This window comes from Limanda limanda, chromosome 13 (genome assembly GCF_963576545.1).
Source record: "Limanda limanda chromosome 13, fLimLim1.1, whole genome shotgun sequence".
Classification (NCBI taxonomy): Eukaryota; Metazoa; Chordata; class Actinopteri; order Pleuronectiformes; family Pleuronectidae; genus Limanda; species Limanda limanda.
This window is the reverse complement of record NC_083648.1, coordinates 2,579,427-2,602,813: the sequence shown is the minus strand read 5'-3', so window position 1 is coordinate 2,602,813 and position 23,387 is coordinate 2,579,427. Positions and strand designations below refer to the sequence as shown.

The following is a 23,387-nucleotide window of genomic DNA, read 5'->3' as shown; positions in this document are numbered from 1 at the left end:
TAACACTTTGGAGAACTTTGACCTGTGAAAGTCATTAAATGCTGTCTAATCTGGGTGAACTGTCGAATGACATGGACTTTGACAAGTTATCAGTGTTAATAAAACACACCCTGAACTTCCTGGAATGAAGCAAAGCTTGTAATTGGCTCCTCATTGCAAAAACAACTAGCTTTACTTTGACTAAACATTAACTTGCTCCCGCACCTTCACCAAGCTGCTGCTTTAAGTTGAGTGAGAGTGAAGTGAGGTGAAGTTCAGGAGCTGAGAGGCAACGAGAACAGCAGAGTTTGAATCTTGATACAACTTTTGTCAGTTAAAGGGAAACTGACATCCAGGACGGTGAGATGGCGCAGAGAGAATTTCGGCTTGACCAAGAAAGATTCTGTTGTTCGATCTGTCTGGATCTACTGAAGGATCCGGTGACTACTGGCTGTGGACACAGCTACTGTAAGAGCTGTATTAACACCCACTGGGACAATGGGGAGGAGAGAGGAAGCTACAGCTGTCCTCAGTGTAGACAGACCTTCACACTGAGGCCTGTCCTGGGGAAAAACACCATGTTAGCTGCTTTAGTGGAGGAGCTGAAGAAGACTGGACTCCAAGCTGCTCCTGCTGATCACTGCTGTGCTGGACCTGAAGATGTGGCCTGTGATGTCTGCACTGGGAGAAAACTGAAAGCTCTCAAGTCCTGTTTGGTTTGTTTGGCCTCTTATTGTGAAAAACACCTCCAGCCTCATCTTCAGTCAGCTCCATTGAAGAAGCACAAGCTGGTGGAGCCCTCGGAGAAGCTCCAGGAAAACATCTGCTCTCATCACGACGAGGTGATGAAGATGTTCTGCCGCACTGATCAGCAGTGTATCTGTTATCTCTGCTCTGTGGAGGATCATAAAGACCACGACACAGTGTCAGCTGCCGCAGAAAGAACTGAGAGGCAGAGAGAGCTCAGTCTGAGGAGACAAACAATCCAGCAGAGAGTTCAGGACACAGAGAAGGACCTGAAGCTGCTTCAACAGGAGGAGAAGGACGTCAATGGCTCTGCTGATAAAGCAGTGGAGGACAGTGAGGAGATCTTCACTGAGCTGATCCGTCTCCTGGAGAAAAGAAGCTCTGATGTGAAGCAGCAGATCAGATCCCAGCAGGAAACTGAAGTGAGTCGAGTCAGAGAGCTTCAGGAGAGACTTGAGCAGGAGATCACTGAGCTGAAGAGGAAAGACCATGAACTGCAGCAGCTCTTAGACACAGAGGATCACAACCAGTTTCTATACAACTACCCCTCACTGTCACCACTCAGTGAATCTACACACTCATCTAGCATCAGGATCCGTCCTCTGAGGAACTTTGAGGACGTGAAAGCAGCTGTGTCACAGGTCAGAGGTCGACTACAGGACATTCTGAGTGAGACAGAGACAGAGATTTTACAGATTGTGTCTCAAGTGGATGTTTTACTGCCACAACCAGAGCCAGAGACCAGAGCTGACTTCTTAAAATATTCACAGGAAATCACACTGGATCCAAATACAGCAAATAAACATCTGCGATTATCTGAGGGAAACAGAAAAGTAACATGTATGAGAAAAAAACAGTCTTATTCTAATCACCCAGACAGATTCACTGGTTGGCCTCAGGTCCTCAGTAGAGAGAATCTGAACGGACGTTGTTACTGGGAGGTGGAGGTGAAGGTGGGGATTAGAGAAGTAGTTGGTGTAGCAGTCACATACAAAAATATCAGCAGAGCAGGACGCTCAGGTGAATGTGTATTTGGATACAATGATAAATCTTGGTCATTATATTGTGATGGAAACAGTAATAACTTTCATTACAACAGCATCATGACTCCAGTGTCAGGTCCTCAGTCGTCCAGAGTAGGAGTGTACCTGGATCACAGTGCAGGTGTTCTGTCCTTCTACAGAGTCTCTGACACCATGACTCTCCTCCACAGAGTCCATACCACATTCACTCAGCCTCTCCATGCTGGAGTTGGGGTTTATAATGGATCCACAGCTGAGTTCTGTAAACTCAAATAGACTCGAGTCATTAAAAGCAGTGATTAAGATTCTGTGTTTAAATCTTTAACTTCTTTCGTCTCCATGTTTGTTGATCAAAGTTCGTCGTGATGTCGTTTCTGCTCCGCACAGAGATCAGCTGTCAATCATTCCTGACGGGCGGCACTATGACGTCCTCTCATTGGTCGTTGTGTTGATGTTTCAGTTTGTCGAGCTGGACCCATGTTGCATCTCACTGCTCGTTGCTTTAAGCTGCAGAAGCTTGGGTGAAGCTTTCACATTTCTCCTTGCAGAACAAGTGCAATCTGAAAACTGATGCACAACCACAAGAGGGCGCCTTTGTTTTGTGGACCACACCCTGTGGTATGTGTTGTGCACTCAACTTTCATCTGTCAGGCTGGACTCTGTCACAGCCTGGCTCTATAAAACATTCTTACATGTCTTACCTTTGGCCGCGCTGCACAGGTTATCCAAATTAATCCTTTTCAACACCTGTTGTGAAATTAAAAACTTCAGCTCTTCTTGGGTTTTTCAGAATGATGTGTGAGTGCATGTCCCGTGCACTTTCCCATCTGACAACATCTATAGTGCGTTTTGTAGGATATCTTTGTCATGCTGTGTGTTAAAATTACTGCATTGTTTCAGTTCTCCATATTTGTTATTTCTCCATCTCCTGAGCTGAAAAGGTGAAATATGTAACTGTACTTTTGTTTGCTTCTTTAAAGTGGCTTCAAGTCTTTATTTGTCTTTTCAGTTGAAGAATTGTTAATGTGCTCATTTGGTTGTTGTCTTGAAAAATCAGTGTATAGTTGGGGGACTTTGTTTTTTGGGCTGCAACTTATTCATTGATTGATTTCATCAGTTCAATCAATCAATCAATCAATCAATCAATCAATCAATCAATCAGCTCCACAGTACAAGACAGGGACCCATAATAATCATGACTGTTTAGTTGTTTGGAAACAGAAGAAGTCCCTCACTTTTGAAATGGGGGTACCAGAGGACGTTTGACATTTTCTCTTGTGTAACATTTTCTGATTTTCTGATCTGAAATTATATTTTATATATATTTCTATTTGTATCATGTAAATTCTGTTTGTATTCACTTGTTAACTGTGTGCATCAGTGGTAATAAACTCAAATTCAAAATGGATTTCGACTGCTCCTAAACGTTCATGCATCTGACGCTCGACTCTTCAGTTCTACAAATGGTCCAAAGAAATATCTGAATTGATTCATCAATTTAAAATGCTCACAATCAAAAATTATTATTGACAAATTATTGAAAATAAAAAAATTGGAAATCTTCACATTCAAGAAGTTGAGTTTAGTGGGGGTTTTTTTCTTCATCTTTTGATAAAATAAATGAATTAAATAATAATTTTATTGGCAGCAAATGTTATGAAACATTATATTTGGGACACGAATGTACACAATAAAAATATTCTGTGTACAAGAAAATTACTTATCAATACAAAACTAATCGCCACTACAAAACAGACGACAGATATCCGGAGATATTTGACCCGCCCAGTTGCTCGCCGGGCAGGGCTGTTAAGTCCCATTAATAAAAATGTATATTGACATAATCAATCAAATTGTTGTCTTTTAATAGATTTGCTTAGTTACACTGACATTCTGTGATTAATCTTCCTTTTTGTGGGGTTCACCAGAGCTTTGTGTACATTATATCGCACAAACCTGAAAGCTCTTCTATACCAAATTGTGAGAAAATGTAAAATCCAGAAAAAATATTTCCTATATTTTAAATACAGGAGGATACATTTTCTTGCACCAGTATTTTGTATTTTATTTTAACACATTTATTTGAGGGGTATTTTTTATTTTTGCCCATCTCTGCACAGGGGTCCTCTTGGATTTCCTAATCAGGGCTGGCGGTTTCCCTGTGACCTCCTGAGTAGAAATGTCAACACTAGGGGGCGCTCCAGCTGCAACCTGCTGCTCGGGGGTGGGAAAGCACCGCGGTGTAACGGAACGTGGCATTTCTACAAGGGGGCCGGGCGGAGAACCTGTGGAGGCTCCGCACCCCACATCCACACGCCTCCCTCCGGAGAACCTGCAGGAGAATCCCCGGAGTTCAGTGCATGTCCGAAAGCAGCGATATTGTCAGAGGGATGTTCGGTGGAGGTCTTGCCCCGGGGCCCTCCTTGGTGGTTCATCCGCCCCTGCACAGTGCCACTTCCCACACAGCCAGCGAGTCGGCCTGTGACGTGTAGGATCGGCGGCGGCGCCACGGTTGCTGAGTGCCGGGCTGTCGGCTGCTGCGAGTCGGCCTCCCCCGCTGGAGCTCTCCCAGTCGGGTGTGTTTACCTCCCGGTGCCCTGTGGCCGGCTGCCACACACAGACACAAACACACACACACAGACAGACACACACAGACAGACACACTCCGCCTTCCGCAGCCTCACCGAGCCCGGGGAGGAGCACCGATGTAAGCGGCCTCGCCTCTCGTCCTCCGCGGGTTCCCTGCAGCGGCGTGTCGCTGACCCCGTGGCCGAGGTGGGTTCCTCTTGTCCCCGGTGTTGTTGTTGTTGTTATACCGAACTCATTAGCTCCGGCGGTGCTAGCTAGCTATATAGCCCAGCAACTACGGGAGCTAGCACCGTTAGCCTAGCCTAGCCCTAGCTTATCCCGTGATGGAGGACCGTGAACATGGCGCCCTCCAAAACAAACGAGCAGGTAGCCAGTTAGCCGAGGGGGTCGCCCAGTGCGGGTTCTTGGTTTTTATGTTTTAATTAAATATGCGTACACGTCACGTAGTGTCCGGTTGTAAGTGACACAGGGACAGACAACCCCCCCCCCCTCGTCTGGTCACGCTTTGGATGTTAGCTAGCTAGCCTGCTAGTCGCTAGCTACATGGATTTAGCTGGCGTGCTAGTCGCTAGCTACATGGAGCTAGCCCCCTGGCCCTGCTCGTCTGTCTCTTTGTCACCAGGTGTGTCTCTTGTGTCTTCTAAGTCACAGATTGCTTGTGGAGGTTTGTGTCTCATGGTGGACATGTCCTTCCCCGGGGGGACAGCTCGGTCCTTGGGTCTCATCTCGTCCGTGTCCCGCGGGCTGCTGCTAGCCTGCGGGCTAACGGTGGATGGCACCCGGGCTTTTTGGAGGTTTCTCTCCGTGACACCCCCTCACTGTCACAGGTGGTTAAACGGGCATTGGAACCAGGGGGTGAGGTGGCTGCTGTGGGTTCGATGCCCCGGGGGGGGGGGGCTGTCAGGTTGCTCGAGGGGTCCCCGGCAACGAGGGTTAATGTCTTTGTTTACGTTGGGAGAAGTGAAACCTCAGCGTGTCTTAATTGACGTGCACCTTCACTAATTGAGTGGTGAGCACGCTGGCTGCTGCAGAGCTGGTCCTGCTGTCATCGTGTGACACACACACACACACACACACACACACACACACACACACACACACACACACACACACACACACACACACACACACACACACACACACACACACACACACACACACACACACACACACACACACACACACACACACACACACACACACCTGATGCACGCCAGACAGAAGAGGGGACTTTAATCCAATGCAATTTGTTGTGTACATCAGCAAATCCCAGAATACATAATCTCAAGACTCTGCTTCCAGGGGACATGCTGGTCTCTTTAAGATCTGTGGACGCTGTCTGGACGGGATGCATTTGAAGATTCAACTGTCTTTAAGGGGACATTTCACAGATATATTAGAATTCACTCATTATCGACTCTACCACTATGCTGATGGAAGTGTTTGAGTCCACAAAACACTTTGGGAGGTTCAGGGAGTTTTGAAGAAGACCCTAACAATAACGCTAACCCAACAACTGCAACACTGTTTACCCCCTGAGACTACACAAGTGTTTTGTGGACTCAAACTGACTGAACACATGCTGTGTGTTTCAGTTTCATTTGCATTCATTCTTGGCGTATTTGCACGCAAGATCAAATGCGTCACGTGTTATTATTATTATTTTTTTCACCCTACGTCACAGTTCATATGCTCATGAGAAAAGCCAAGCATAATCAGGCAAATAAAAAGGCCCTAAGCATTGTTATCGTTTGTGATTTGCTGCGATGTATGAAAGCGACATCTTAAGTTCCAAGGATGGTTAAGAAGAGGACTGCGTAAAATTGCATTTCAAGATATTCAAACACTGAGTAGTGGGGATGGCAGGTGTAAACATACCCGCAGTACAACTAACATGGAGTAGTGTAGATGTAGCCTTTATGTTTGTAATCATGAGAAGAAAAACAACATGTAACTGCTGATTTTAAAATGTTGTCTTTGTTTCCCCACAGTCGTCATGAATAAGGAAATCATGTCACGTGTGGTGAAGAAGAGGCAGGCAGACCCCAAGGTGGTCCAGTATGTGTGGGCGTCCATCGAGGTCATCCGCAACCAGAAACAAATCGCAAATATGGACAGGATCTCCAAGTACGTTCACAGCATATAATGCCCGTTTGATAATATGTATATTCACAGCACACTGTTTAATAAGTCTTTAAAGGGTTGGTTCACACTAATTCTAAAAAGAAATCTAATAATTCATTCTTGGCACTCATTTTTGTCTGCTGTATCCTGAGTTTTACTTAACCAGCCCAGGATGAATGAGGTGAATGGGATTTTGTTTGTTGCTGCAAAACCACTTAATGCATTTTGTTGTACATCTAGTGACAGGAAGGGTGGGTAGTAGCTTGGTAATCTAGGTTTGTGGTACCTTTAATTTCAATAACCCACTAACCTTTCATCCAGGAAACTGGTCTTTGATCCTGTTAAAGTAGACGACTGTCCCGAACCGCTTCCTAGTCACAGAGAGAAAATGGCTTCAAACATAAACATGCCTTTACATGGACTGACTCTATATAGACATAGCTGGCTGCTTTAATAATTTACCTAATTTAACACTATGCAGATCATGGAAGAAATGTTTTACTTTAAAGATGGATGACGCCGTTTGGTCCCTGTCACATGTGCCAACATGGAGGAGACAGAATGTGCAGCAGGTTGGGTTCATGGCGGATCATGATGTGATCGTGTGAACGTGGAGAGAATCCCACAATTGTTCAAACTATGCAAATTGTTGACCAATCATCTGCGGGCAGACCTCACCGCTCTCACTCATTCCGGTCCTTTGGCGGATGGAGCAGATTCTAGAGGAATCACTTGGCACGTCTCGTACGATGAGTTGGCGAGCACCTTGGGAGCTGGTGCCTTGCCAAATGAAAACTGACAAGCGGCCGTTGTCATGGCAACAGACAGCAGCGACATGCAACGGGGTAGCGTTCTCTCCCTCTCTCTCTCTCCGCACGCAGCACCTCAGCCCTGTCTGGTTCCGGTGTAGCTTAATTTCACCAACAGGCTCGGTGGCTATGAGGGTTGTTGAGTTTGCTTCTTTAGAACCAGAGTGAGGCTGAGGTGAATAATTAACCGTCCCCTCTTGGAGGTAAATGTGATTTACTCACACAGGGAGGCCACGGCAGTCAGACGACTTGAAACCAATTATGTAATCATTTTAGAAGCTAATTGTTGTAAGATACCTCTGAAGGTATATGCGTGAGACCTGTGCCGATGAACACGAGAAACCAGACACATTTTTACCACAGAGAACTCCAAACTGGAAATGACATGTACATTTTCATTCATCGGAAAAACAGCTATTAAAACATAAAATAATTACTTTCAACCCTAGGTAATTTTCACTGTTTATGAACACCACAATAATATGAACCTGAGGGGAGAACAGATGAGGCTGATGGTGGAAGCCAGTTACAGAAAGGACTAGAAGATATACACACAAATCCTATTTCCAAGTGTTTTGTTTTCGTAATGTGAGGCTGGAATGGCGACTCTGGTTTCTTCATCTTCAACCCTCCTGTCTGACTTGGTACTCAGAGCTGCCGTCGGCCTAAATCTGTGACTCAGGAGTAACTACAGACTCACCTGACTCAGTGACATGGTCTGTTGGTTGGCGGTCTGGCACGGTAGAGGACACATGACCTTGCCTGGTGAGGCTCACTGCCAGTCAGCAGGCAGTTGGGGGGGGGGGGGTGAATCCTGTGAACCATTATTTGAAACCCATTTGCTCCCACACTGAGAGATGTAGATGCCCGAGAGATGATGATAAAAAACTTTCTTTGATTGCTTTGATATTTGCAAACACCACATTTATCCCTGATCACTTTCTTTGGGAGCAATAAACAAATGCTCTCTCCCAAATTGGGAAACTTAAATTATACCAATATAAAGTATCTCGTCCTGTCAGCAGGAGTAGGAAAAAAATACTGAAGATATTTCAACATTACTTTCTGGAAAGATGGGGAATGGGCCAAGAAAGATTTTTGGGATATTTGGACAATTTCACAGATTTCTTGAGTCTCACTTTACTTAGAAACAACCGTTCAACCTGCTGCACTCATCCCAGTGATGAGTGTCTGGGATTGAACACAGCTGTTGTCTCTAATTGTTTACCTCTCTTCTCCCCTCTCACCCCCGCAGGTACCTGAGTCGTGTTTATAGTATGCACCCCAAGGAGACGGCCAGACAGCTGAGCCTGGCTGTCAAGGACGGCCTGGTGGTCGAGACCCTCACGGTGGGCTGCAAGGGCTCAAAGGCCGGCATTGAGCAGGAAGGCTACTGGCTACCGGGGGAGGAAATGCCAAGTTCATTCCCAATGAATCAGGTTATTAACACGAGCAACAACGAACACTCAATCTTAAACACATAGAAAGAATGCATGTGTCACTACAGTTGATAGTTAAGTTATACTGTTTATTTAGTATTTTACCAACAGATTTATTTTTTCCTCGGTTTATTTTCCAAGAAGACAAAACATAGCCAATCAGCAGAGATAGAAAAGTCCAGGTTGTTACGGGTATAAAGCTGGTAGAGTTAACATTAATTTTGTAAGTCTAACATGAACAACTCTAACAATGGTTCCAGTCCATATTGTTAAACACTTCTCTCTGAATCCCTTTCAATTGCAGGAGCCGAAAGCCGAGGGAAGCAAGGTAAGGGCTGCATTCTTATTTCTTAAGTCAGGTTTTGTTCTTCATCTGATCCCTTCATTCTTTCCTCCCTCCTCTCAACTAACATCATTCTGTGAGAAAGCGGTTCTGCCACATGCAGTGCAAACGTGGATTTGAGTGAATCTTCTTATGCAGACTCCTGAAGTTAAACAGCATACAGTATGTTCTGGCTAGTGTAAAGGTTGTGGGCTGTATACAATGAGATGATAAGCCTTCTGGGCAGGGAGTGAGAAAAATCCTCATCTGGTAATATGGAATGCTTCCTCCCTGCACTTATCACACAAGCTGACAACGGATCAGGTTTCATTTTGCAGAATGGCTCCACATGCTGGTCTACACTTCAGTTATACTGTAAGAAGCTTCACGAAAGTCCATAACAGTGCGAGATGAAAGTAATGGAAAAAAAGACCTTGCTACTTCCATACAGATTTACCGTTACTTGATTTTCAAAACTGTAATCTTAACCTCTGTCTGGCATGCTTCTTCATTTTCAATCATTGGTTGAGGTAGTTGTACTTTGTGTGGTTGTGGTCTTTTAGATTTTCCCCGTGCCTGCTGCCTAGAAACACAGCCGACTGTTTTCTTTGTTTGTGTTGTGTTTTTGTGTTTTCTTTTAGCAGTCTCTCAGTGGGGAGCCTAGAATAAAGCAGTTGTTAGATGGAGGCTAACTCTCCCTCTGCAGGTGCCTGGATTCAGTTCAACTGGCATGTGCTGCGTCCTTGAGTTGACCTCAGGAATATTTGATCCTCAAACAGTTAACCGGGGAATTTGCTCGCCCATCATGAAGTTTAAAATGTCTCAAGCCAGATTGGATTGAATCCAGTTTTGTCTCAAATTAAAGTAATACGTTGCCTATGAATACATACCCTAAATTCATATTTTCCTTTTTACATAAATAGGTTGGTAAACAAATTCAAATCTGGGCACTTGTGATGCATGGAAATTAACATGATTTGTGTTAGACAGACTAACTAACTCCACAATAATTTACTAACTCATTGAACCCATTTCACACACTCCTCTGTGACGTTGTTTTTGAAACTTGATTTCTGTGCGAGCTTCTAAATGGATTGTGATGTTAGCGGAGTCGGATCGAGTGCAGGGTTTAAAGTCTAAAGCATTTCAGACACTTTTAAGGAGAGATGCTTGTTCACACTGTGTTGAGCAAGTTTAACATGAATCATGCTTCAGGATCTGGGTGGTGTAAGGGATTATGAGACAATATCATAATGTGCTGTTGTGTTTTCCTTTTAGCATCTGAGGAAATGTTGAAAAACACTGAGCTTAATTAGTTGAAATGTCCATTTAGTATTTAATTTTCTGAATTAGTGTTTGTGTGTGTGCTCAATGTGTATATGCACAAATTCAGCAACTTGAAACAAGCCAAAGTAAAGTGTGATGTAAAATATGCAAAAGAGAATTCATAATAACAGCGTAGCATGAGTTCTAAGAACACATCAGACTACAAGTGAAGCAGTGTGTTTGCTCCAGAGTTGTGTTGTGTGGGTCGATAGAAGGCACATGATGGTCGGACTCGCTCGGCGCTGTGACGTATCTCAGCTTGACACCGACGTGTCCAGCTTTAACCCCCCCCCCCTGGTCACAAGCCACAAAGACTGTTTTCCAAACATCACGTTGCTGTAACGAGGTCTGTCGTGCTGGGGCCTGATTCTGTCCACGCTGTTGTGGAAACTTGTTTTGCTGAAAGCAGACGCGTGTCCTGGGCTCAGAGGGCTCCAGCCTTTTGAAGTCGGCCACTTGTCTTTCACAACAACAGTGAAGCGGCTCTTGACACGCGCTACAACACAAGAACCGTCTCTGTAATGTCAAGCGTTTGTGTGGGTGAAGAGTCTGTTACACTCTGAAAAGTACAGAAGTCATCTGAGGCATCTGTGGACGGAATTTAAATTATGCCCCTGGTAAATGTTCCTTCTTCTCCTTGGTTCGTTTGGGGATACGTGAACACAGATGTTCTACTGTATTCACGCTCTTTGTCCCCAGATGAACCTCGAGAGTGGGAATGTGATCTGACCACGGCCACTCCCACCTAGCGTGTGGTACTTTGCATTACAGGAATGCAAACACACAGTGTGAGTTAGGTTCTGGGTTAAGAGCAAGTTCTGTTTGCAGAGTAGCTCCAACTACTAAGAATTGATCTGAATGAGGGACAGTCGAGGATGTAAAGTCGACTTCGCTGGAAACAAAAGCTCCTTGTTGGTTCACTTGGAGTAAAAATTGTGTTCTGCTGAGGAGCTAAGATACGATAATTTGTTTATTTAATTTTGGTATTCCAGCATCAAATGGAGACTGAATACAGGCAGAATAAAAAAATACAATAAAAACAAACTATATAAGGAAATATACAATAATTAGATACTGAAATATTAATGATTGAACAGTACATAGTTGTACTGATGGCAGTTTCTACAACTGGGAGCCGCTTCAACGACAGTTTGCTTTAAATTGTGCATGTTGGAAGCTCTAATCTTCACCTATAAATAAATAAATAAATAAATAAAGTGTGTAAGGTGTTCATGAGATGATATAGACATATATACAATGATAACTGTATTTGCAAAATAAACCGCAATAAGACTTTTATCTGATGATTACCTACCCTGGTCACAATTGTGCAAGAACAAAGTTTAGGAGTGCACGTTCTGTTCAAAGATGATCTTAGCATCCTCGAGCTACGGCACATAACCACTAGGGATGGGGGGGGGGGAATCGATTCAGTTACAAATCGCGATTCTTGTGAATGACGATTTTATATCGCCATGCTGCCTCCTAAATCGATTTTTTTTTTGTTTAAAAGTAGCCTAAGTGGCTTACATTTCTTAATCTGTCAGTTTGTGTGCAGTTTACAGGGGCTTTACAATAATAGGGAACATTTTTATTTTGTTTCTCTATTGGCTGCCCGGCAGTCATTAAGTTAATGTTAATATTTGAAATAAAACTTGTAAAGCTCTAAGTGAATTTGACTGTGTTGTATTTGAAGGTATGATTCAACATTTTTCCATGGTCCAGTATTTAAAAAAAATAAAAAATAACCAAAAGAAATCCCAGGAAATCGTAATATCGAATCGCAATACTTACAGAATCGCAATACATATCGTATCGCCACCTAAGTATCGGGATAGTATCGTATCGGGAGGTCCCTGCCGATTCCCGTCCCTAATAACCACATGGAGAAAGGATCAAGGAAGAGTCCAAAGTTCTGTTCTGTTCTGGCCACGACTCGTCTGCTCTCCCCCACTGAGTCGGGCCAGACTGTGAGGGGGAGGAGTTGGACTCTTGACAGGTTGATGAGTAGAAGGTTTTTTAGTGGTGCGTGCTTTCCGTCTCTGTGCCGTTTACTTGAATATATCGCTGCAGAGAGCGAGTTCTAAAATCCCTGTTTCTCTTTGGGATGCTTTTTGTTTTCCAGTGTATTGAGCCAGAAGAACACAGATTTTTATTCATGGTTTAAATCTCCACCCTGGAAGTTCTGTCGGTTTGGTGTTGGTTGGTTTGCTTGTTTGTAAACAGGAAAAATGACAGAGTTGATTAACATGAAACATCTGGATCAGGCGGGAAGATCCTGGATTTATTTTCTCACTTTCTTTAACGTTGTGAGATTAGAGCGTTTATTGACATTTTCACTGATTCCCACTGTAATTCATGAATCTGGATTTTTAAAAAGTCAGACATATTGACTGATAGTTAGTGAAGTGTTGGTGAAACTTGATTGAACCGATCTGTTGGACCTTGGTGGAGTTATGACCTCTTCTCTCCGTTGTTGAGTTGAGGAACCCAACACTTCCTCTGTGCCCGGACACTAAATCTGAGAGCTAGGTTTAATCGAGGATGGCAGACAGAAAATATTGTTTCCTCCCCTGCTGTGGTTGGCAGGTTTGGGGGGGGGGGGTGCCACCCAAACTTGTGCTGATCTGTGTCTCTTCCCTGCAGGACTGGGAGGCAGAAAGCCACGACTGGTACTGCTTCGAGTGTCACCTACCGGGCGACATCCTCACGTGCGACAACTGCTTCCGAGTTTACCATCTCAAGTGTCTGTCGGACGAGTGCAAGCCCCGAGACGGAGGATCGCACTGGCAGTGCGTCGCCTGCAGGGTAGGTGGTCAAACCAGAAAGTGTGTTCACTCTTAATGCTCCATTCTGCCTATTGATTTAATAACTAATGGTTTTGTGAAAAAAGGGACATTTTGGAGTATAAAGGTTAGAGTTGGGTTTAGGATAAGAGGATTAACGCAAGTTGATGTTATAAGAAATAAGCATCGTAAGTGAGATGTTAAATAGGGTTGGAACTTTTCCCCAAAACAAGTCTGATCTCATTTGACATGACAGTTGTTGGAGTGTTTGATCCAGACGGCTTTGATTGCTTGTGTCCAACATTTCCTTTAAACAACAATGAGACATTACAGATTTACTCTACTGATAAATCAGGAGGGCCTGAAGTCGTCAAGCTGATAACAAGCGCCCTCTGCTGGATTACTAGGCAAAGGGTTAGGGTTATAAAACATAAACTGACTCTTGTGTCTACTCTTAAGCTAACCCTACCTGTGAGTTTCACTGTGAAAGCAACCGACTTCTTTACCCGTATTTAACCCGTTGATTATTTTGTTGGTACTTTTGAGGACTCCATTCCTGTTATGGGCCGTAATAAATGTTTATTAAATTGTCAGTGTGTCTGTGTATCCGATTATTTGGCTTATAAGGTCAGGTCAGAAGTGGCATGATTCTAAACTTCCCTCCTTCCTTCCTGCAGGGCAGTAAAAAGAAGAACCTGAACAAACAGGACATGTGTAAATACCTGCGTTTCATCGTCCAGCGTATGAAGGAGCGGGTGAGAACAAACATTTATTTCTACCGCCCTTCAACTCCTCAAACTTCCTCCCTGTGAATGATCTATTGTAGTGACGCAGTTATTCAAATATATCATATATCATATCCGGGGGTGTAAAACAGGTTTTATGTCATGTGTACCACTGCTACTTTACTTTATGACTCGAAATATCCTGGAATTTGAGAGACTTGAACCAAAGAATATTAACTTGTCAACATTGCAGGCAGTGGACCTGAACAAGAAAGGCAAAGACATTAAACATCCCATGTACAGACGGCTGATCCACACGGCACTGGACGTGTCCAACATCCAAGAGGTAACAGCCAAGTGTCCCCTCTTCAAGCTCCGCCCTCTCGTTATAAGGGGCTTACAGTTTTATTTATTTAATTAATCAGAAAAAAAAATTCCCTCAGCCTTTCAGACAATTCCCCATATTTACTTTAGAAAAACATAACTTTATATTACACCAAACGTAACGCCTCAAAATATTCTCCAACTGTGTGTGTTGTTGTTTGGTTGTGTGTGTGTGTGGTTGTGTGTGTGTGGTTGTTTGTGTGTGTGGTTGTTGTGTGTGTGGTTGTTGTGTGTGGGCGGGCCGGGGCTTATGCGGGCACACAAGTTCAAATCTGGCTTTGTGTCCAAATGCTACCTAAATACTTGAAGTCATAGACTGTATATAAAGATAGACAATATAATGGCTCTCCAAAAGTGAGGCCAACACGTCCTGATTGCCCCCCCTGGTGGCTGGCTGCAATATAGGTCATAAACCCGCCTCTTCTGTGTTTTGGATGGGACGGGGATCGAACTAAAAATCTCCATCCCCTCATCACTACTACACAGACTCCAAATGACGTCAGCGGTGCCAGATGGCAGCGTTCGTGTCCTGGATATTTTGTCTCCATTTCTGGATAGTGGGAGGAAGTGGAGACGCGTCGTCCATCTTTATTTACAGTCTATGCTTGAAGTTCTTTCCCTAATACAAGACTGTTACCCTCTGCAGATCAGGTAAATTAAGAACTTGGTCACAATTTGGGTAAACTGGGGAATAAAGTAGTCGCCCTTTACTGGACAAAACAAACTCAGCATGAGCCCAGATCTCTGTTTACCTCTCGATCTCCTCACGGGTCTGTCGCTGTGTCTCTCTTTCAGAACCTGTCTGAGGGAAAGTATAAGAACTTTGATGAGTTCAAAGCAGACGCTCAGCTGATTGTTCACAACACTTCCATCTTGTATGGAGGTGAGTCAAAGCCGTGCAGGTGACATGATGTTGATTTTACGTGTGACTTCATTATTAAGGGCGTGTTTCCTTGTGTGCAGTTCACAGCGACCAGGCGGAGATCGCTCGGTTGCTCTTCAGCGACACGTGTCACGAGGTACCGGCGTCTCATTGGTTTAATCTCCTGCATCGTTCACAGCAGTGACATTGAATTTCTGAGTTGATGACTTATTCTGTATGTGTGTCCCCCCCCTTTCACTCTTCCAGTTGAACGAGTTGTTGTTGTGTAAGAACTGCTTCTACTTGTCGAACGCCCGGCCCGACAACTGGTTCTGTTACCCCTGTGTGAGTAAAGGCCCAGTGCCCCACTTCAGCTCCGTCTCAATTTCTTAATGTTGTTTTCTAGAACAACAGGCGCATGGAAGCAGTTGTTAGATGCAATTGTAGTGTTATAGTATTATTTGTATTAACTTGTACAACTAACCCTGTGACAAAAGTTATAAATATTAAGGTTTATATGCATAAATTCAGGCAAGAATCTGGTAATAATAAATGTAATAGTTGGCATGAGAAACAAATCTGATATAATTTTCTTGTTAGAAAGCTAACAGGTTTCTGTGTGTGTGTTTGTGTGTGTTTGTGTTTGTGTGTTACCTTGGCAGAGCCCCAGTCACGACCTGGTCTGGGCGAAGATGAAGGGTTTTGGCTACTGGCCGGCCAAAGTCCTGCAGCGGGAGGACAACCAGGTGGACGTGCGCTTCTTCGGACACCAGCACCAGAGGTCAGCCCACGTGGTTCCAGTCCAGTCAGCAGAACTGACACACATTTTAAAGTGTTGCTCTGCAAAGCGGATACTTGTAACCCTAACCCTCGGATTGTCCTCGTCTTCTGCAGAGCCTGGATTCCTGCAGACAACATACAGGACATCAAGGTGAGCGTCCAGCAGCTGCAGGTGAAGCGCAGCAGTGGTTGGAAGAAGGCGTGCGAGGAGCTCGAGGTTTACCAGCGTTTCCTGAGGGAGGGGCGCTACTGGAAAACAAAGATGGAGGAAAGCAGCCTGCCGCACCATCAACAGAGCCAGCCGCAGCCGCTGCAGGAAGTGGAGGAGGAGGAGGAAGACGATGTGGTTGAGGCGGAGGAAGAGGAGGAGGGCGGCGGTGGTGGTGGTGGTGGTGGTGGCGGTGGTGGTGGCGGTGGTGGTGGCAGCGCCGCCGCGAGGCCCGACAGACCGGAGCGGACAGACGAAGCCGAGTCGAGCATCTCCTCCACGAGCAACGAGCAGGTCCGACATGTGAGTACGCTCATGAGGTTTCACTTGAAACACAAAAAGCTGAAACAAGACGAAGTTCCCAGTTAATGTAGTTGGTTTCCACTTGTATCTTCTAGTGCCACCTGGTGACCAAACTGCCACATTGTCAGAGGAACATTTACTCCCTTCATTTCCTTCAATTAATAGATTAGTATTAATAGATTTGAATATTACCTGGGGTCTAAGGACACGCCCATACATCTTAATCAATATCTCAGCAATGATTCAACCTGCAGACAGTTCAGATGATGTCAGGGTCTGTAGAGTCTCGCCTCTTGTTTGAATCTGTCCTCAAGATCTTGCATAACAAGCCTTCGCACTATAAGGAGATTGGTTTGTCCACCTGACTTTTGTGTGATACCAACCAATGGAAACTCAGGAAAGCACTTGGAAATACTTTGTGAAAATACACCTAAGAGAACAGTAAAGTTTTGGCGAGTAGTGGCGACGAGGACGTTGTCGTGATGCTCTTTTTTTATTTGAACACGTGCCATCAAGCTTGATCTTTAACATAAAGTCATTATTTTGCTCCAGTTTGCCAAAGTTCATCGGATATTTGGTGAAAGTAGAGTGGCACACAACACGTCTACCATTTAACGTTTATTCCATTACTTTGGTGAACCGAGCCAATGTGAAGCAGCGACACCAAGAGTCAAAGTGGATTCTCACAAGAGTTTTGAAGAATTTAGGAACAAATTATTATTTAAATTTGACCTTCGTCTTCCTCTCCTCCAGCTCAAGGGCAGTCAGGAGCCAAAGGCGAAGAAGAGTCGTCGGTCTCAGATGGTCGAGCCCAAAGAGGAAGCAAGTGTAAGTTTGTTTGTCAACAATCCAACGGTAAATATTTAGGTCACAGGTTGTTTTCATTGGTCATCATTTGTTCGTTAGTTAGTTAACAGGACTCCTTAAAAAGTACTGAACTGATTTTAATGACATTTTGTCATTTAGTGCTTCTAGTTCTTTATCGTGTAGTTTGTGTAAAGGCACTGAATAATAAATGTTGTATTTCATTGTATCCTCTCTGAGACACTTAGAAGTTTTGGGTTTGTCTCTCTCTCTCGTTCCTGCTCCTCCAGGACCCGGAGCCCGAGATGGAGGCGGTGAGCTCCAGCCAGGAGATCCCCGTGTCCTCGGCGCCGCAGCAGCCGGAGAAGCTGTCGGTGTCCACGCAGACCAAGAAGGCCAGCGGGGGGTCGCCGCGCACGCTGCACCGCGGAACCCAGACCAGCAGCGACGGCGCCTGCCAGAACATGTGCCACGAGAAATACACCAAGGTCTTCAACGACGTCAAAGAGATGATGAAGGCCGACAACAAGAGGGAAACGGAGAGGGTCGTCCGAGAAGCTCTGGAAAAGGTGCGTTTGCATTTACTGATAACCTTGATGGTTTGGTGCTCGGCCCGATGAGGGTTCGGAACCTGCCTCGGATAAAAACCCAGCGTTTTTCCTGTGGCTTCAGCTCCGAGCAGAGATGGAAGAGGAGAAGCGTCAGGCGGTGACGAAGGCGGTGGCCGGATCTCAAGCGGAGATGGAGAGGAAGTGTAAGCAGGTGAAGGAGAAGTGTAAAGAGGAGCTGGTGGAGGAGGTGAAGAAGCTGGTGGCCCAACACAAACAGCTCATCTCCCAGACCAAGAAGAAACAGTGGGTGAGTTCTGCAACGAACACACACGCGTCCACATGGTCCTCGACTTCATAAAACCTGAGGCACTTAACAGAAAAGATAGAATTACCTCTTCATTCACTTCAGTCTTTTAGTTTTTCATTTGAAGCACTAGTCTGTAGCTGCTTTCCGACTGGACTCCAGATAATCTCCTGAAATTAGTTAATCAGTCAGTTGCTCCGGAGTTTCCAGTCCTCCAGTAAAACCTCCGCAGAATCTCTGAGTGAGAACACAGCAGGAGATGATCTGGAGGATTCTCCACAAGCGATTTGATTAGATTAGTTTAGACTCAACTTTATTGTCATTGCACAGTACACGTACTTATACAACGAAATGCAGTTTAGCATCTAACCACAAGTGCAAAAAAAGGCATTAAAAGTGCAGAGTATTTTTGCATATTTAAAGTGGAATATGTGAATGAATAAGATAGATTCAGTAAGAAATATATATGGAATAGTACAGTATTAAAAGGTATTGTATGATATAAGATTGATGAATACACTGAGCAAGATAAATTATATAAATATATATAAACATGAATACACTATAGGTGGGATAATACAGCAGTAAATAAAATAACAGTCTATGATGCTGTTTCTATCAAGTGAGACAAGCAAATCTGAATAAAAACATGAAGACGAGATCCGATCTGTTCCTGTGACCTCGTCCGACTGGAGAATCTCCTGCTGTGTTTTTTCACGTGTTAAAGTTAAACTCAATGGACCAGATATAACAAACTTTACTCGCATGTTGTCGCTGAAGTTGTGACCACGCTGGTTTGTCGTCCGCAGTGTTACAACTGTGAGGAGGAGGCCATGTACCACTGCTGCTGGAACACCTCGTACTGCTCCATCAAGTGTCAGCAGGAGCACTGGCACGCCGACCACAAACGCACCTGCCGCCGGAAGAGATGAGCGCTCAAGCCCCGCCCTCTCTGACCCCTGCACAGCTCGCCAACGGCTCTCGCCCTCTCCGTCGCCTGTCAGTCAGTGTCTACAACAAACACACAACCACACACACAACCACACACCCCCTTCCTGCTTCTCTACTTGCCTTCCTGAACACTTTGTGGACCCGAGCTCTGGTTCTGTTTGTTATTTAATGTCCCCATCGTATCGATTTCTCTTCTCTGAGTCACGAACAGATCGTCGGAGAGTTCGGATCAAACGAGTCCTGATTCCGACTTTTATGTTTCCTTTTTTTTGTGTTTTTATTATTTTCCTTTTACTGAAGTGCTAATTTTGAGCTTGTGTCAGAGAATGTGTTATTTAAGTGTGTAGTGACAGATGAGCATTAACAGAAGACATTTTATTACCTGAATTTTTTAAAAGAGTCATTTTTCTTACTGTAAATGCAACAAATACACCCTGTCGACCCCCCTCCCCCCCCCCACTCCCTGTAAGTACTACCGCTGCATTGAACGAGTTCTGCTTTCATAGAGAAAACTTCCTGGAAAAACTACAAAAAGCTGCGTGAGGTGTCGACGTGTGGAAGCTCACGAAGTTTCTCTTTTCACGAGGCGCTTGTGGTGAAAAGCACCTTTTATCATTTCTACCTAAAATCAAGACTTATTGGAAACAGGGTCACGAGTTCGGCTTGAAAAGACGCCGACAAAAGATATCTTCCATGAATTATTATTGATATTATAATTAATATTATGCAATTTCCCCCTTTTTTTTTAACAGACACATTTTAATGAGTCAGGTATTAAAATCAAATGTGAAGAAATCATTTATTTCCGTTGCTCTAAATTGGGAAAATGTAGAACAATCTTTCTTGAGCTGGATCTTAGAGAGGTTCCATGATTTGACCGTTTTTTGCACATTTCATTTTGTTAACAGCCCAAATATGTGTAGCCCCCCCCTCCTCCCAGCTTTGCTTTGTATATTTTTCCGAGCGTCGTAAGTGTAATTTTTATAATATGATATCCACTCGAAATGCATCTTCTCTCCTTTTTTTAATCTGACGTGTGAGTAAAGCTCCGAGACTCTTTCACTGCTCTTTGCCGGCTTCTCATCTTCGTGCATGTTGATAGTTCCATCATCTTTTTTTCATTCATCGCGGTAAAAGAAAACAACAAATAAAAAAATTAAGAAGACGGATGGACCAATATAAAACATTATGCAAATGTGAATGATCAAATCAATCTTTTCTATTCTTCTCCCTGAGATGGAGGGCGATTGTTTCTACCTTTGGTGCTTGGATTTTTTTTTCCTTCCTCAATGCGGCAATAAAATTGCCAGGTTTTGATTTTTTTTTTTAGAAGTGTGGCACTTTTAAAGTTTGACTGTTTCCTCAGTTATGAAGATTGACTGAACGGAGGAAAAATAATTCAGCTTCTCTGTACAGATCCTTTTCTTTTTCTAAACCCGCTCTGGTTCGTGCTTCTGGTGACGTGTGGAGAATAACGTGTCGTACATTTTCACCTAGTGGGCAGAACCAGGCTTTTATTTCTATTTCATCCGTTGTGTGGTAAATGAAAAGTGAACTCTCAGTCCAGGTGGTCTACTTGTGCCGTGTGCCCGTTCTGTAGCACATGCTAACTGTACGTTATGAACTATATATTGATGTTGCTTTTCATTCTGTACCAGCAGGAAATCAAAATGCTCAATAAAAACTGAACGAGGTCAAAACAGCATGAGCGTCATGTAGGAACACGCTTGAGTTTCTGACTTCAGCTTCCTGCGTCTGTGAAATCCAACACGTCAGAGAAGCTTCGGACTAAACGCCTCCGAGAGAGTGCGAGGACAGGACATTAGAATTCAAATAATCTGATTATACCACATAAGGGTGAAAAGACGAACTTTCCGCGTAGGGAGATTGGAATCCTGGTTTCACAGATGCAGAAAGTTAAAGTCTCGACTTTTTAAGCCGAGTCAAAAGTGGAATTATAGCAGCGCTGGTGATGCTGTGTCACCCTGGCTCTGAAATCCAGAAAATTACAGTAAGAGAATATTGAATTATGGGACGATGGACAAGTCCAGTCGCTGTCTCAGTTACACAACTACACAGCTCTGATTATGGGATACTTCCAGCAGCAGATTTTGAAGGTGCGTGTAGAGTGTTGGCTTGAAGTAACAACGACGTGTGTGTTGATGAACAAACACGTTTTATTAAAGTGAAGCCCTGATATGATTCTGCAGGTTTTGGAAACACAACTCTTTAAAGTATTGGAGCGAACAATGTGATTATTATTATATTATGAGAATTTTCTGTCACGACACCTGATTTCTAAACCTTGTCTTTTGTTTTGAAACTCGTTCGAGCGCATCACTCTAACATGTCACCCGTTGTCGTGCCGTTCTGCCACCGTGTCACATGTTTTATCACAGTTCTCCTCCGAGTTTTGGCATCAAACGTTTTCGCTTCGTCATCATTGCACTACATGTAAATAAAATGTCTCCGTCACATGATATGTACATTGTAAATGAATTCACAAATATTGGATTTCAGCTGTTCTCTTCTGGATGACTGTTAGTTTTAGTTTTGTACAATGTACAACCGTAATCATGTTAAACTCTGTGGCCACAACGCGGAGCTGTCTGTGTTTCAGTTTCTCTTTTTTTTTATTATTTCAAACACCGTGAACCACACTGCACCTTCAACGTCTCCCAGTGATTCAATGTGTTGGTTTTTTAACACACTGTTGGAAACCAGCTCATAAGTGCATGACACATTTCACGTGACTCTTCTCTTTTACTGTTTTTATATTCGTCCATCCAGCCGTAAAGATTTCAGTGAATTTAGTTTGTTTTCCGCTATGTGGAAAAGAAAATTGATGTCATTCCAGTTTGTATCTCTGGTTTTTAAACTGCATGAGTAAAGGTGTGTGTCTGTGGCTCCTTATTCTGTTTTCCCTTGTGTAAAGAAGAGATTTTTGCACTTCCTCAGAGTAATGCAATATGACAATGATGTTTTTTTTTCATTTTTTGGGAAATTCACTTAAGCTAAATCACATTTTCAAATCAGTAAATCAACGACACGGTCGACCAGACCCAGACTTTTCACTGTTTTTTATTCTAAGTACGTGATGCGGTGTGAGTACTATATGAAATCATGCTTATACTTACAGAGTATAGTTACTTTTAACTGGAATAATTCTAGTTAAAAATTGGTTTGTCCTCATCCCCTGGAGATCATGTTCTTCTGTTCTGTCCATATGTAAACTATTAATCGTGGCTTAACATTTTCTATGCTCCTGATATTTCTTTTTTGATGCTGTAGCCAGCAATATGTATATAAATATATTCTATGTGCTAACATGGAGGAAATAAATGTATCAAAAATGTCTCTTTTTGTTTTTCTGTAAAAATTATTTCTCTGAAAAAGCTTAAACATGATTCTTTCTGTTTTCTGCCTCGGCTAAAAAATCATGTTACAGTAAGAAAAACGTCATAGTATAGAATTTTGGTATAGTGAAGCATAAAAATATAGTAAGGCATATAACTTTATATATATTCTTAAACGTGATAGTATAGCAAGATATTAAAGAGTAAGGCATTCAAATCTCAAATATCTTACAGTAAGATATTCAAATGTCATAAAATAATAATTCAGAAAATGTAATGTTGGGGATGAAAAGTGTAATATGTCGTAGTATAGTAAGAAAAAAATGCCAAATGTGAGAAATATATAAAAATATGTAAAAGCCTCAGAATAGAATGGCATCAAGATAAAAAAAACGTCCTGTAGTAAGACATTAAAATGTCAAAATGTTACGCTTAAAAAAAATCACAAGTTTGTACAGTTAGACATGGAAATGTTTTAAAATACACATTGTACCTATGGAGAAATTAAGAAATAAGGTATTAAAATCTCCAAAGTATCTGAAAAATATAGTATTGCAAAACATACAAATATATTAAGGCATACAAATGTCTAAAAGCCTCATTTGTCATAGTTTAGTAAAAAATAAAGTGAAGAGTATTCAGAGACCTGAAATCGTTATAAAATGTATAACCGTTTAAAAACATGTCACTCTGATGTCATAGTGAGACAAAGTACATTTATTTTGAATAAGATGTAAAGAAATCTCACACTATAATAATGTATTATAGAAATTCCACAAACCAGATTTTTTTACTTGAAAATAAAATTGAGATTGAAGAACAGAGCGACACCTTGAGGTGTTTTATTAATTCAACAGGAAATAAGACAAACATGTTTATTGTCAAAATTGTTGAAATATTTATTTGATTGAAAGACATCTGTCAACTCAAATAAGACATTTTTAAAACCTTTTAAAAAAAACATGTCACCGATTAAAGGATAAAAACAAAACGTTGAAGAAAGTGCTTTTCTTTTA

The 23,387-nt window shown here is 43.0% G+C and overlaps 2 protein-coding genes across 3 annotated transcripts; both read left to right on the top strand.

Moving 5' to 3' along the window:
* Positions 1 to 344: 344 nt before the first annotated feature.
* On the top strand, positions 345 to 2,024 carry LOC133017478 (tripartite motif-containing protein 16-like). Its single transcript, XM_061083592.1, has one exon. It carries the CDS (start codon positions 345 to 347, stop codon positions 2,022 to 2,024), a length of 1,680 nt encoding a protein of 559 aa, XP_060939575.1.
* A 1,982-nt stretch (positions 2,025 to 4,006) lies between these two features.
* On the top strand, positions 4,007 to 22,372 carry zmynd11 (zinc finger, MYND-type containing 11). 2 transcript variants are annotated; one of them, XM_061083882.1, is made up of 16 exons: positions 4,007 to 4,324; positions 6,329 to 6,464; positions 8,526 to 8,709; positions 9,014 to 9,037; positions 13,004 to 13,165; positions 13,821 to 13,898; positions 14,122 to 14,214; positions 15,048 to 15,135; positions 15,216 to 15,271; positions 15,382 to 15,459; positions 15,777 to 15,895; positions 16,009 to 16,405; positions 17,159 to 17,233; positions 17,500 to 17,778; positions 17,882 to 18,067; positions 18,874 to 22,372. In XM_061083882.1, the coding sequence occupies exons 2-16, from the start codon at positions 6,334 to 6,336 to the stop codon at positions 18,994 to 18,996; spliced, it is 2,073 nt and encodes a 690-aa protein (XP_060939865.1). In that variant the 5' UTR covers positions 4,007 to 4,324; positions 6,329 to 6,333; the 3' UTR covers positions 18,997 to 22,372. The 2 variants fall into 2 exon arrangements, with proteins under 2 accessions (XP_060939865.1, XP_060939864.1); XM_061083881.1 differs by having other exon boundaries at positions 4,007 to 4,523.
* The last annotated feature ends 1,015 nt before the right edge of the window (positions 22,373 to 23,387 follow it).